Source organism: Solanum tuberosum, unplaced genomic scaffold (genome assembly GCF_000226075.1).
Source record: "Solanum tuberosum cultivar DM 1-3 516 R44 unplaced genomic scaffold, SolTub_3.0 scf00134, whole genome shotgun sequence".
Classification (NCBI taxonomy): domain Eukaryota; kingdom Viridiplantae; phylum Streptophyta; class Magnoliopsida; order Solanales; family Solanaceae; genus Solanum; species Solanum tuberosum.
In genome coordinates, this window is record NW_006239062.1 from 727,343 (window position 1) to 742,454 (window position 15,112).

At 35.7% G+C, this 15,112-nt stretch overlaps 1 protein-coding gene across 1 annotated transcript; it reads right to left on the minus strand.

The window, feature by feature from the left end:
* Positions 1-676: 676 nt before the first annotated feature.
* LOC102591682 (uncharacterized) lies at positions 677-7,310 on the minus strand. The gene is made up of 3 exons (XM_006351833.2): positions 6,966-7,310; positions 6,802-6,891; positions 677-1,064 (listed from the first exon to the last, which is right to left on the minus strand). The coding sequence occupies exons 1-3, from the start codon at positions 7,227-7,229 to the stop codon at positions 987-989; spliced, it is 432 nt and encodes a 143-aa protein (XP_006351895.1). The 5' UTR covers positions 7,230-7,310; the 3' UTR covers positions 677-986.
* Between the last annotated feature and the right edge of the window lie 7,802 nt (positions 7,311-15,112).

The following is a 15,112-nucleotide window of genomic DNA, read 5'->3' on the forward strand; positions in this document are numbered from 1 at the left end:
CGTGCAGAAGAATGAGGTTTGAGTTGTTCAAGTTGATGAACAAGAGAAGGCAATAATACATCTCCAATATATATTTGATTGAGAAGATGTATCAAATGAGTATATCGTTGAAGGCATCTCTCCTCACTCCTCACTCCCTTTCTTCCTCATCTCTCCTTATATGATTGTCTTCCCACGTATCAAAATAAAATAAAAACACTCAAGTGTTTCATCACAATTTGGCATAAAATAAGAAAATAAATAGTAAAAATAAAAGAAGCAAAATCATTGAAGTGAAAGAATCACTATTTGTCATGATTTTTATCCATGGTATTACTTAAAAGTATTTATTCATGGAATTCTTTATCTTCAATGGCAGTTTTAACTCACAAGAAAATTTCTCTCTTCACTAAAAGAAATCAACGCTAGGTCTGAATGCTTTTAAGTCTTCATCATAGACCAGCAACCTAAGGTAATCTTGTGGGAAATTAACCAAAGATTATGCATATTCACCAAATCATTTATGTGCAAACACCAGCAAAGGCCAAGTTTTTAGTAAATGGCTCCAAAGTTGTAGGATGATTTGGAAACGCCGTCCTTTTATATCATGCTCCAGAGTTTTTAGTAAGATTTGGATATCTACCAAGTCAGCCCACCTGTTTCCCTGCACTTGTCAGGACAAAATATGAAGCCTATCTAGTACAATATTACCTCTGTCAAATTGGATTTTAACAAGAGTTTTTGTCTATCACCTTGTGCCAAGAATGGAGCTAAAACGACAAGCTTCATTAGCGGTAAAATGTAGAAATATCTAGTTCATAGTCGGTATCCTATGGCGTATTACACAGTCAAACTGTATATGTCCACCATAGTCTCAAGGTTTGGTGGTGGTACGGTTGCAAGATACACAGTAAAAGGGAGAGGAAGAAGAAGACAGTTCTCCATATTATCTCTCACACTTACAGCATGAGCAAAGACTGGCTTCAAAATTGTTATTGAGAGAAAGCTCATTCAGTCAATGCAGCTGCAATCTTCTTGTGGATGGCCTCAACACCTAGACGAGGAGATAATCTAGGAAGTACCTCCTGCGCAATACATTCAGTGATGAGAATTCATATCTCAACATTTTGTAATTTTCCATAAACATGTTATATAAATGAAAGAATAACTGCATGAAAAAAACCAAAGGTTCACATGGTAGAGGATATATTGCCTATGGCAGCTTCAACTCTTTATGGAGCACTTACCGTATGTAGTGATAAGTTAGGTTGTTAATGACAAGTTAATTGTTAACCAAGGCACTGGGATAACTAAGCTTCCGCAATATGCAACTGCTTGAGAATTTTGATTGGGGAAAGAGAGCATTCAACTTGCACCGTATTGTAATCACTCAAAAAGTACCTCATAGCACTGAACAAGGATAGTTTTTTTCCTTATCTTATAGGGGTCGTTTGGTACGCGGGATGAGATAAGATATCTCATTGGTTGGGATAATATCCCATGGATTATTTTATCTCACCTTCTATATGGGATAGTAATTCTACCATTCTAGTACAAATGGTGGGATAAAATAATCCCGGGATTAACTAATTTAACCTCAAACCAAACATGGAATAAAGTTAATCCCAAATTTAACCTGAGATTATTATCCTTATCCCATGTACCAAGTGAACTCTTAGGGCTCGTTTGGTTGGGGAACAAGTTATCCCGAGATTAGTTATCCCACCCTCAGTATGGGATAAAAATAACACCACAATACCGGGATAAGTTATCCTACGATTTTATCCCAACCAAACATGAGATAAACTGATCCTAAAATTAATTCTTATCCCTTGTACCAAATGATCCCTTAAGGTATAATGCACCAGAAGTTTTTTAAGACCACTACATATTTGTTTAGTCAACAGAGAAGACCACCATGACCAAAATGTTAAATTGATGCAACCTACTGTCTCAAAGAATCAGGTTCTTTGAGTAACTATGCATAAAGGTAAAGTGGGAAATAATAAATCAACACAAGGATTTTTACATGGAAAACTCCTTGCTCAAGGGAGGCAAAAATCACGATCTCTCACTACAGGATTTTCCTCAACTCTTCACTAGAACTCTAGCAATTTAAGGTTACAACTTCCCTTCTACCACTTACCTTGTACACCTTAGGAACTGTTTCCCTACCACTCCTGCTTCTACCCTCAACAATTCTCCCTAAGTGTTGGTCACTCTCCAACTCTTCAATGACTCTACCCAGTCAAAGAAGTTCTTTTACAATACAAAACAACACCTAGTACAGTCAACTAAGAATGTATTCCAGATCTTGTTTTGAAACCACAAGAATCTAACTATTACAACTCAAGAACAGTAAAGATATAACTTGAGAGGAACACTTCATAGGAACAGGTTCTCTCGTTGTTGCAGTTGACTCTCTTTCCTCAAGACTCTCTCGTGCAGACTTTGCTCTAACTCTATAATATTTCTTTGTGGATGGTCAGCTTTCTTCAGCATTTTCAATGGGCTTTATATACGAGTAGAATAGACACTTGTAGTCATCCCAATCCAACCAAGAATTTCAAAGAAATCAATCCTTTTTTTTTCTTTTTTTTTTTTGATGACAAGGGAAACCCGCAGCCGCTACCCTTTGGGTGCGCACAGGGTAAAACCCCCAAATCAATCCTTATATGACATGGATTTGACTCCATGCATACGACCTCTCTTCTCTAAATCCTATGGTAATTTCATATGTTCAATTATGGTAACTTTCCGATTCTTGAACTCCTGTTCCTTGTAGAATTGAATTAAGAATAATTACAATTCTCCAGGCTTTCCTTTTTGTGCATGTGGCATAGCTTCTTCTTGTCGACTCAAAACAGTCTCCATTCTCTGAGAGGAACAGGTCTTCTGAGCAGTTCCCCCGCAGTGTTGCCAACTTCACCGTTCGTTGGAGATCTACTATGGACCTGGTTCTTATATTTCTTTCTTCTTGTGCATAGATTGTCACTTGTACAATGTTTGTCAATCATCAAAACACCATATGATCTTGAATATAGATTCAGTAGTTCCTGGCAGCTCCACACAAAAGAGACGATAGAGAAACCAACATTATGTATACAGACTAAATGAAGACATTTCCAGAAAGCAGATATAAGGTTCTCTGAATAGTCAATGGTCATTTTATATGACAATCAATGCACAAACTATGCCTCAACTCCAAACTAGCTAAGGTTTGCTATATGAAACCTCTATATCCATCCTGCTCAATTCTTGTACTATTCATTTTTAATACTAAATAATTTTTCTTTTAAGGCAAATTATGATTTTTGTAATAAACTAGAAATTCTCTTAAACTCACACTTATTTCTACACTGACTTACAAGTATCTATAAAACTAAGATGACTTATACGCACCAAATTTCATGTAGTGTAACAACAAAACTAAGCATAAACATCCACTAGTTGGCATTATTTGACATCCGTAAACAACTTTCTTTCATGTGATTTAAGTTTATCTCATCCAGTGTTATCAAAGGCGCGCTTTAAGCGCGCTTAAGCCCTAAAGCGAGGCTCAAAACGTGTTGAGCGCTTCGCCTCGCTTTATGTGCGCTTCAGTGTCATCATCAAAGTTCTAAGAAAAACTTTCCTTTTCAATGAGCCTCTTATGAAGAAGTGACACTAAACAATTGATATTTCACTTAATCATAAAAAATTCAATTTCTTTGGTCATATATTTGTCATTCATGTTTATAATTATTAGTTTTGGGCTAAACATACACATTTTATTTTTTCACCCTTTGCGCCTTTTTTCTATTAAAGCCCACGCTTTATTTGCGCTTTGTGCTTAAAGCCCCCACTGACCTTAGAGCTTTTTTACGCTTTTCGCTTTTAATAACACTGATCTCATCCTCTTTGAGATACTTGGATCATCACAACGCCAAATATATTGACAGGTGCATTAGTGAAAGAAAAACATAAGCCTGATTGAACTATCTCAAGCAACCTTATCAGACTTTATCCTCTATATGTGCTACTCTTAACATCTCTATTCCCACAATACTTGTCTTACTTCGTAAAACATTGCTGATCTCAAAGAAGAGCAGTAGAAATTTACCTTTCACTTTGTTAGGTAATTTCCTATCATATGAAAATTCTCATAAAACTCCATTTCAACCATCCAATCTTTAATTTTATGCCTTACATCTTTATCTAACATACCTTTATCCCATAAGTTTGAGCCTAGATATCTAAAATTTTGCCTAGTGCAGGTTACCTCTCCAGTGTGGTTTGCAAGCTACTGCATAGGAGTGGGGGTTTTACCCTGTGCGCACCCAAAGGGTAGCGGCTGCGGGTTTCCCTTGTCATAAAAAAATAATAATTTGCAAGATATACCCTTTAACTGATTTCCTTCTGCCTCCATTTTTTTTTTGTGGGGTAGATGGTTCAACATGTTTTGTGTATACGCTTTTGAGATTTTGATGAAGCACATCAGCCAAACATGGACACTAATTTGGATGTTCAACTGTTAGGTAACTGTCAGGTAGTCATAAAAAAAATCTTCCTCAAGATGAGTAAGCTGAATAACTCCAAACTCATGGATCTTGCCTAGTCCTCTCTTTGAAAACAAAAGGCATACTAACTAATTGTACCAAAACTTCTCTTCACTTTCTGATTTCGAGGGAACTGCAGTCCATGAGTTACAATATTCAAAAGTTTAAATATAAAATTACTGAGTGCACCAGTGTACAAACTCTCAGTACACAGATATGGCTTATATTACAACTTATCAAGAGATGAAGAAATGGAGTATAAAGATACTTGGGGAGTCACTGCAACAAGTGGTACAATGTAGCACACTTAAATGCGAATGTATTTTTCTTTATCGATAAAACCGCATGAAAATTTAGATCTCAATCAAAATACAAGCTACAAGATTTACAAGAGATGTGTTATCCAATTGGTTTCAATCTCCTGCACTATTCAATGACTGTAAAACTATATTTACTTCTTCTATTTCAGATCTCTATCAATGATAGGAAGAACCAATTTCATGGCATCTGATGTTCTTCCATTATGACACCACTCCATTATTCTCTTCCCTTATAAAAGTAGGATTTAGAATTTCTAACTCATGTGTGACAGCAGAGGAGAAACAAAGTTGGGGAGTTTATTTGCCCCTTTCCCTTTATATAATGATAAAGGGTTATTTTTAGTTAAGGAGATGGTAAGCTAGGATTCAAGAAACTACTTATATTCATGTTCTGGATACTGGAAGATCCACCACCCAATGGACTTCATGCCTCCCATACACACCTATCTCTTCTATCTCTCTGCCTTCTTATCATTCTTGTTCAAGCAAGACTCAACATTCACCAAAATACAGCACTCTTTTGCTTGTCGAAAAAGTCTTAGTCATCCCTAGTGAAGTTAACGCTCTTGAGAACCAATGCAACTCCATTGGAATAACATGTGAATGACCACTCAACCAATTCAAGTAGCTGTTGTTTGCTAGATAACCATTTATTAAAAATTTCTATATTATCTTTGATTGTTTCCTGTTGGATAAATCAAATATTGGGTTTTTTTTTTTTTACTTTTTACTGGTTAGATGGAATAAATTGAAAAAAAATGTAAGTTAAGAGCACACATGAAAGCCATTGGAGAGATTTTGGTGCTTCCATTGCTCAAGCCATCCATGGGCTGAGCTCTGCCATAGCTCTTTCATATCTAAAGCTCTGCAGAAAAAGCTCCCCTCTTTCTTTTCTAATTTTCATACCAAACCATGAAACTTTAAGTAGCCACATATGCAATCCAACCTACTATTGAAAAATACTGGATCATTTCATACAGGAGGTGATCCAGCGCCACACTTAGTTAGTGTTTAGCCATAGATTTTCAAATATTCTTGGCAAATATTTATTGGGTGAAATTTTACCATGTGTTTGGCCATAGTATTTGGGAAACATATTTCACTTTTTTAGAAAAATATGATTTATACCCATAAGTTTTAAAAACTATCAAAACTAACCATAAGTTTGTATTACAAGTCAATTGGATCTTCGTTGCAACAAATAACAAGTAGATTTCATGAAACTGGAGCAATGTGGTAGTTTGGAGTGAGTGCAACAAGCATCATTCCATACATCGTGAAGTAGACAAAGTCTTGAGCCGATTGTTCATCATTTTCATCAACAACCATATCATAACTTTCATATTCATTGAATATTTCATCACTACGTTGGTGTTTACGTAAAAAAATTGTGTAATACAACGCAAACAACTACTATAGAGGGTGTTTTGTAAAGGATAAAAGTTTGGTGTAAAATTTCAATTTTTAAAAGATCCCAAATAATGAGATTTGGCCCAAATACTAGAAAAACTAGTATTTGGAAATTTGGGATATTTGCCAAATAATGACAAATTATATGGACAAACACTACTTGCCAAATTTTTCTCCAAATATTACTTGGGAAATCTATGGCCAAACGGGTCCTTACTTGTGTGGAGTTCATAACTACATGATGAAAGTTATCTCTACAATTTGATGAATTTATCATGTATTGCATGCAAGATAAACAAATCCCGGTAAGTAGTACATTCCGTGGAGAGTTGATTGGTTTTAAGTGATAGAAAGAAGAGGAAGAAAAAAGATGTTTTCGCAATCCTTTTCCTTCATCTTCTCCTAGCGCCCTACTAATAGACTCCCAATTTTTCTTTGAAACCAACATTAAAATTAGTACAATGAGTTGCACTCAGAAGATGATAAAAATTACCACAATTATTATGTCCAAACAGTATCACAAGTAGCATACAACAATGAAAAGCTAATCTAACCTCAGTGCCATCAGGACGCACTCTAGCCAACACAGGTATTTCATATTGGTAAGCCTTCTCCCAATCAGGATTGCTAGTTATATCTCTAACCTGTCAAAACCCATAAAATCAAACTTCAAAAAAACACTGAGGGAAGTTCATATACAGCAAAGTTGTCCTACAACCTGTAATTGAACGTCGTGTAGAGAATGGGGACTGGAAAGAGAGAAAGCAGCATTGAGTTTTTCTTTGAGGCCATCACACAAACAGCAACCAGGCTTTGAATAGAGTATTAGCTTTCTTGATGTTGAAGAAGAAGAAGAAGATGATGAAAAAGCCAAAGGGCTAAAGACCCATTTGCTCTTTTGGTAATTGAGGATTTTCACTCCTAGTGCTTGCTTTAATGGTGGCCTAACAGCACTAAATCCGATTGCAAGTCCAGCTGCCATTGCTGCGTTGCTTCTTCTCAGTCCTCTTACCCCCACCGAAAAAGGTTGTGAATTTTCACGGCCTCTTTGCCTTTTGCACCCTAAATTTTGCTACTCTTTGCAATCAACACCCCAATTTTATGCAATTTGACATATAGCTTATGAGAGAAAATGTCATAAATAATCTCCGTTTAAACTGACCCCTTAAATATACACTTATCAGTTATAGTTCTTTAATTATTTAAAAAACTTATCAATTTTGTTCTCCTTCTATTTCTAGACAAACATTATTATTATTATTTTTAATGAAAATGCTCAAGAGGACACATATTTTTATAAAAGCCCACTGTCACAATTCAATTTATCGGATCGTGCATGTATCCACTCATTCTAATTCGATAGGCAACTTCTTACCATTCATTCCCCTTTTTATTAGAGAAATCTCGCAAATAATCATTTGTGATTAATAATCAATCAAATAAATACTAATTAATGAACAATAGAACTTGAATCATCTCTACTTTCAAAACATTTTCAACATCTTCAAGGACCTAGTCCAGACATGTACAAAAACTGTTATATAGAGTAACTCACAAAAAGTTTTTTTTTTTTGATATTTTTCATGTAGTTTAGCTTTAAGCTATTTTTAGTAATAGACTTTGTACTTCATACATTTTGATCTCTCCTATGTTCATATTCTAAACAGAATAAACCTCTGAAGAGATTAATATCATACATTTAGATAAAAACTTATTAGAAAAGATTGTAGACAGTGAAATTTTATTGATAAATCCATATTAAATTTTGGATTAATCCATAAATTCATGATATATTGATCAAGTCAAATTACTGGTTAATAACATTGGATTAATATTTAAGTCAAAATATATGACTTAAATAAAGTCCAAATTACATTTGGGTCAGTCCATTAAGTTGACAAGACGAGCCCAACTCATGTTCTTCAAGTCCAAGGGCCAAAATTGCTTGGACGAAAATACCCCTAAAACCCTAGCTTAAGCCTATATAAAGAGGTCTTCGTAAGACCAAAAGGAAAAAGAAGAAAAAAAGAACATACACAGAGAAATACATAGAGAATCCTTGCTCCTCAGTGGTGATCTGCAAGTCTTCCGCATCCAAAGAAGTCTTCGCTCCAAGTGTTAAGCCGCAAGTATTCCATCAAATCAAGAACATCTGTGAAGATAAGAATCAGGGGATTACATATCTTTTCTTAAAGATTTTAACCTTCACATAAATTCAAATACAAATACTGTTGTTTGCTTGCTATTTTCCTTTCCTGTTTGATGTATTTCAGGGACGAAACTTTAGACGCTTACAAATTGGCACGCCTAGTGGGACAATCTTTACCTCTCATATCTTCTCTTCCAAAAAATCAAAGGTAAAAAACACCGAGATGACTTTCAAGAAGATCAACTCAAAATATGTATCTACATCCAAATCTGGATCTGCATCTGTATCAACATCTGCATCTGCATTCGCATCTACATCTGCATCCGCAAAAAATGATGGATCCAAATTCTGCATTGATGTGAAAAACATCCTTGATGTTACTACAGGAATCATGTGACTTGTCACAAGGAACCAAGCAAAATTGCTAGGACAACAAGCCTCCCTAGTGCCATCTGGATCTGCTATTGTTTAGTCTCCAAAAGGTGTAAAGTCTCCTGCAAAAGCCGCAAAAGAAGACATCGCTGAAATGGTCAAGAGGGTTCTTGCCCAATTGAGCCTATCTACATCCAAAAAGCCCTTCGCTTCAGCCGATAATGATATTTTAAGCACGAGATCTACCTCACATAACATGTTTGCATCTCATGTTTGGAAAATCAATGTTATTCTCCATCACCTACAATGATAATGCGATGGTGGTCGAAACTTTTACCATAGAAGAACAACTTGCAAATTTGACGAAAGCAGTTGAAGGCCTATCAAAGCACATCAAAGATCAAGACGTCCAAATTACCAAGTTGACAAACATGATGGAGAATATGGAGAAAAGAGAATCCACCCAATTATGTGAAAATCTTCATGAAACTCATGAGAAAATAGAGTCCTTCACAAAACAAGAAACAATCATCAAAGAGTTTCAAGTATCTGTCGAAGGTCTGATTCCTATTGATAAATTGAAGGATTTCATCAAAAAGGCTATCAAAGATAAATCTGAGTCCACGTCCAAGTTTTATCTCGTATACGTAAAGTCGTATTCTCAAAGAATTGATAACCTAAAAATGCATGCTGGCTACCAATCTTCTAAGTTGCAGCAATTCGACGACAATGGAAATCCGAAACAACATGTGGCACACTTTGTCGAAACTTGCAATAATGCTGGAACATATGGTGATCTTGTTAAGCAGTTTGTTAGGTCTCTCACGGGAATTACTTTCGAATGGTACATAAATCTTGAGTCTAGTTCCATCGATAACTGGGAGCAGATATAACAACAATTCCTTAAGCGTTTTTATAGCACAAAGCGTGTGGTAAGTATGATAGAGATTGCAAATGCCCGTCAAAGAAATGATAAATGAGTCATTGACTTCATAAATCGTTGGAGGAGCTTGAGCCTTAACTTCAAAGATTGCCTTAGTGAAGCTTCTGGGATCGAAATATGCATCCAAGGTATGCATTGGGATCTTCGTTACATATTGCAAGGCATAAAGCCTAAAATGTTTGAAGAACTAGCAACGTGTGCTCATGATATGGAGTTGAGTATTACTTCAAATGGAGATCAAGAGTTGTCCAACTTCGAAACTTACAAAGGAAATATAATTGACATTGAGGATGAAGACAAGTTTTCATCCGAAATCGAAATTGAAGAGTCTATGTAAGTTGACATGCTCTTTGACGTACGAGTCTAAACTGCAAGTCATAATGCTCCTTAACGTATGAGCCTAAAATGTATGTCGTGAAATTCATCAAATTCAAGCCAAATTTTCAAGCGCCAAAGCTCCTCAAATTCGAGTTAAGTCTTCATGGCATAAAGCTCATCAAATCCGAGCTAAATCTTCATGTCGTGAAGCTCGTTAAGTTCAAGCTAAGTCTTCAAGTCACGAGTCTTCTCAAAATTGAGCAAAAATCTTCAAGTTTCACAGCTCATCAAATTCGCGCAAAATCTTCAAATCAAAATGCTCATTGACGCATAAGTCAAAAATATATGTCATGAAGCTCATTAAATTCGAGCTAAGTTTTTAAGTCAAGAAGTTTCTCAAATTTGAGCAGAAACTTCAAGTCTCCAAATTCATCAAATTCAAACAAAATCTCAAGTCAAAATTCTTCTCGATGCACAAGTCTAAAATACATGTCATGAAGCTCATCAAATTCGTGCTAAGTCTCAAGTTTTGAAGATCTTCAAATTCGAGCTAAGTTTTCAATCATGATGCTTCTCAAATGCAAGTCAAGTCTTCAAGTCAGAAAAGCCCCATGAAAATGAGTTAAATCTTCAAGTTGTTGCTTTTGGCCCTCACGAGTTTAAATATATATGGTCCAAAAAAATCCAATAGGTTGAAAACCTTGAAATAAGTGGCCTAGACAAATTAGAAAAAAAAACTCACATGTTTTGCATTGAAGTGTAAATTAAATACATTTTATTGCTTCAAAATTGCAAGAGTTTTTACACATCATAAGGAAGGGATGAAAAAATGGGCATATCATCCTATACAAAATGTCTAAGTAGGAAAAAAAATCAAACATCAAAAAGTGATTTGTCAACTCGTCTCAGATGTCTTTATCAAGTTCGCATCACCTCTTCATTAAACATCATCACTTCAAATATTTTTTTGGGTTGATGAAGTCGTAAGTGAGCCTCTATCTTTGGCATGGGGGCATATTTTGAAGTCTGATTTGTGAAGTTGATCATGTGACAAGTAGTTGTTCTCCAGAACTAGGACACACTACACCAAAATCTCTTTCTCAGCAAAGTCAAAACTACAGAAGAAGAGACATAAATTGTGATTCGTCGCCAAACTTCAATTTAGAAGAAGGTGCACTAAGTGTGGTTCGTCGTTAAAGTCACAACTGCAAAAGAAGAGGCATCAAGTGTGGTTCGTTGTCAAAGTCGCAACTTCAAAAGAAGAGGCATCAAGTGTGGTTCATCGTCAAAGCTGCAATTGCAAATAAATAAATAATATATTTTATGTGTGGTTCTTTATCAAAGCCATAACTCTAAAAGAAGATAATCCACGCCACAATTGTAGAAGAAGATGTACTAAGTATGGTTCATCGCTAAAGCCGCAATTGCAAATGAAGAGGCACCAAGTGTGATTCATCATCAAAGTTGAAACTACAAAAAAAAAGATATCAAGTATGGTTCGTCGTCGAAGCCGCAACTGCAAAAAAAGATATTTCATGTGTGGTTTGTCATCAAAACTACAACTCTAAAAGAAGATGATCCACGTATGATTCGTCATCAAAGCCGTAATTGTAGAAGAAGATGTACTAAGTTTGGTTCGTTGCTAAAGCTGCAATTGCAAAAGAAGAGGCACCAAGTGTGGTTCGTCATCAAAGTTGAAACTACAAAAGTAGATGCTTCATGTGTGGCCGCAAATGCAAAATAAAATGCAAATGTAGTTCGTCGTCAAAGTCGCGGTTACAAAAGAAGATGCACAAAGTGTGGTTCATCTCCACCAAAGCCACAATCGCTAAAATATTACACCAAGTATGATTCGTCGTCAAAATCACAACTACAAACGAAGATGCACCAAGTGGTTCCTCGTCAATATGGATTACCCCTCATTTTTATGATATGATATTAAGGCTATTTTTGGTCCATCGTAAACCTACAAAAAAAAGTGATATGTCTCACGGTGCCAATTACACGAAGCTTCAAGTCGGCATGGTGAAAATTGGGTCATATGATCTCACACTCGTCATGATGAATATGGTCATATTGACTTAAGAGATTTTTGTTCTTTCTCCATGTAGATGATGACAAAATTCTCAATCAAATCAATATGTGGCTCTTCGACGAAGATGCAGATAAGTAAACTCATGATGTTGTACAAAGTCAATTTGATCGCTAACTTAAAGAAAATCAATTTTGGTTAATCCATACGAACTTTGACTTTTGGATATGTTGTAGACTTAAGAGTCTATTTTCTATAAAATCGAGTCGCTTGTTGGGTTTTATTTTCCCTGATTTCTTACATAAATAGGTTTTCCTTTTAGGAAAATGTTTTAATATTTTAACTAGTCCGTTTCTTGTAGAAAAGGTTTTAGGACTCTATAAATATAGGCTTGTTCCTTCTAACTTAATCAACATTCACAATGTAGTCCTAGGGTTTTGAGAATTGCGGTTATGAAGGAGAATTTTGTGTACCTCCTTGTATTTCGAGTGAATTGGTTGAGATTGTTTCTCTCTATATTTTGTACTCTCATATTTATAGTGGATTGCTCATCTCCTTTGTGGACGTAGGTCGATTGACCGAACCACGTTAAATCTTTGTCTTTTGGTGTGTTTCTAGTTTGTCTTCTTACTCATGGTCTTTCGAGGTTTGCTTTGCTAGCTTCTGCATTACACCTGTCTATTTCGGTCCTAACAAGTGGTATCAAAGTCATGATTCAATTATGGAGCCATGTTAGAGATGGGTGTTCATCTAGGCGGGTGTAGTTATAGCCGCAACCTCTTTGACAGTAATGAAGATTTTTGTTGGAGAAATGTTTCAGAGAGGTTCTCTGTGTCGAGACGTAGATTTGATGGAGTAGATTATAGAGAAGAGATGCAAGATCCTAAAGATTATGCGAAGAAGGTGGAGAAATTTATTTTGTCAGAAATTCAGGCTAAAGGGGAGATTTGTTGGGTTTTATTTTCCCTGATTTCTTACATAAATAGGTTTTCCTTTTAGGAAAAGGTTTTAATATTTTGACTAGTCCTTTTCTTGTAGGAAAGGTGTTAGGACTCTATAAATATAGGTTTGTTCCTTGTAACTTAATTAGCATTCACAATGTAGTCCTAGGGTTTTGAGAGTTGCGGTTATGGAGGAAAATTTTGTGTACCTCCTTGTATTCCGAGTGAATTGGTTGAGGTTGTTTCTCTCTATATTTTGTACTCTCATATTTATAGTGGATTGCTCATCTCCTTTGTGGATGTAGGTCAATTGACCGAACCACGTTAAATTTGTCTCTTTTGGTGTGTTTCTCGTTTGTCTTCTTACTCATGGTCTTTCGAGGTTTGCTTTGCTAGCTTCCGCATTACACTTGCTTATTTTTGGTCCTAACATCGCTCTCCACTCGAGCTCTCCTACGCCAAGATACAAATGTTTTGGTGAGACTCCACAAATCTGCAAAACAATAATGATAGAATTGAAGACCAACTTCAAAAAAATAATTTTCATCAATCAATGAAGAGTTTTACCTTTATTTTTGGATATGTTGTAGGCTTTGATGTATAATTTCTATAGAATTAAGTCGTTTGTCATTTAGAATCTTCTACACCAAGATAGAGATGTTATGGCGAGACTGCATAGAGCTATAAAAAAAAAGACAGATTTGATAGTAAACTTCAAAAATTAATTTCCACCAATTCAGAAGGATTTTGATTTTGAATTTTGGATATGTCGTAGTCCTCTGAGTCTAGTTTCTGGAATATCAAACGAATCATGATTTCGATGTTGCTACAACAAGTTATGAACTTTCTACCGCAGGCGTGCTGCGCTGAAAAAAAAGTAATGAAAATTGAGTTTGGTATGCCTCAAGTTGACAATCAACCATTGTAAGAGCATGTGTATTTATAGAAATCAAAAGTACATAAATTGTGTTCCTACAAATTATGGAAAACCCATATTTGAAATAAAATTATGGTAAATTTTCCTAGGAACCAAATTATGGTAAGTTTCTATAGGAATCAAGTTATGGAAAATTCCATTGGAATCAAATATGAAATGTTTTGAAAGACTCCATAAAAAAATATATTTCACGAATACTTCTGTCACGCCCCGAGGCTACACCATGGACGTGACCGACACTCGAAGACCATCGCTGGCCCCAAGCGGACCCTTGGCCTGGCTTACTTAACTCAGCGGAAGACTTAACTCAATAGAATAAACTCAATACAATAGTTTAAATGATAACATCTTAGCCAAAATGACAACTTATGTCTCAAAACAAAGTATCTGCAAATACATAGATGAGAGACTCAATACTAACTATCTGACTGTCTATGAAACCTCTATAATACTGAGATGGATGTTGGGATAGACCCCACAACATCCTAATAAAGAAAACTATGAAAGCGAAATAAAAGAGTCCTCCGGAATGCAAGGAGGCTCACCACTGACTCTGGAGTGCTCAAGTGGATCAACGGCGTGCTGGATGCTGATCCTGGTTACCTGTGTCTGCATCATAATAAGATGCAGACCAACTGACATCAGTACATTGAATGTACGAGTATGCGAGTTGGAATGTTAAACCACAACTTAAGCTTGAAAGGAGTACAAATGAACACTTACCTTGGGTCTGTTTAACTCATAAACAACTGAATTCAATATAAAGCAATAAGACACATGCAATATATATAAAAGCTTGTAAAATAGTGTAAACAACTAGTTTGTTAAAGATAAAAGCAATAACAAAACTCAACTTTACTTAAATATAAAAGTAATATAACTTTTGTGGGAGATTCTCTAACCGACAACCACCACTATGAGCCTAAGTGGTGATACATCGTCTTGCCCACGCTGCCAGAACTATCCTATACTTTGCCGTCATATAGAACGCTTACCTTAGTGGATCCACTAGTCTATGCTAAAAGCATCTTAATGAGTCATCTAAAAAGTATGATCATTTAATTTACTACCCATGATGACTACATAGTTTATGGAGGCTTGAGTTAATATGAACTCGCATCCCCATATCGGTGCTCAATACTACTCCAAAAATATACTTAGCTCATATGATTT

Excerpts from the sequence above, each read along its gene's own strand:
- LOC102591682 (XM_006351833.2), bottom strand. The coding sequence starts at position 7,229 with ATGGCAGCTGGACTTGCAATCGGATTTAGTGCTGTTAGGCCACCATTA. Across the intron at positions 6,892-6,965 it reads TACACGACGTTCAATTACAG|GTTAGAGATATAACTAGCAA; the intron begins GTTGTAGGACAA and ends GGGTTTTGACAG. Across the intron at positions 1,065-6,801 it reads TGCGTCCTGATGGCACTGAG|GAGGTACTTCCTAGATTATC; the intron begins GTTAGATTAGCT and ends TGTATTGCGCAG.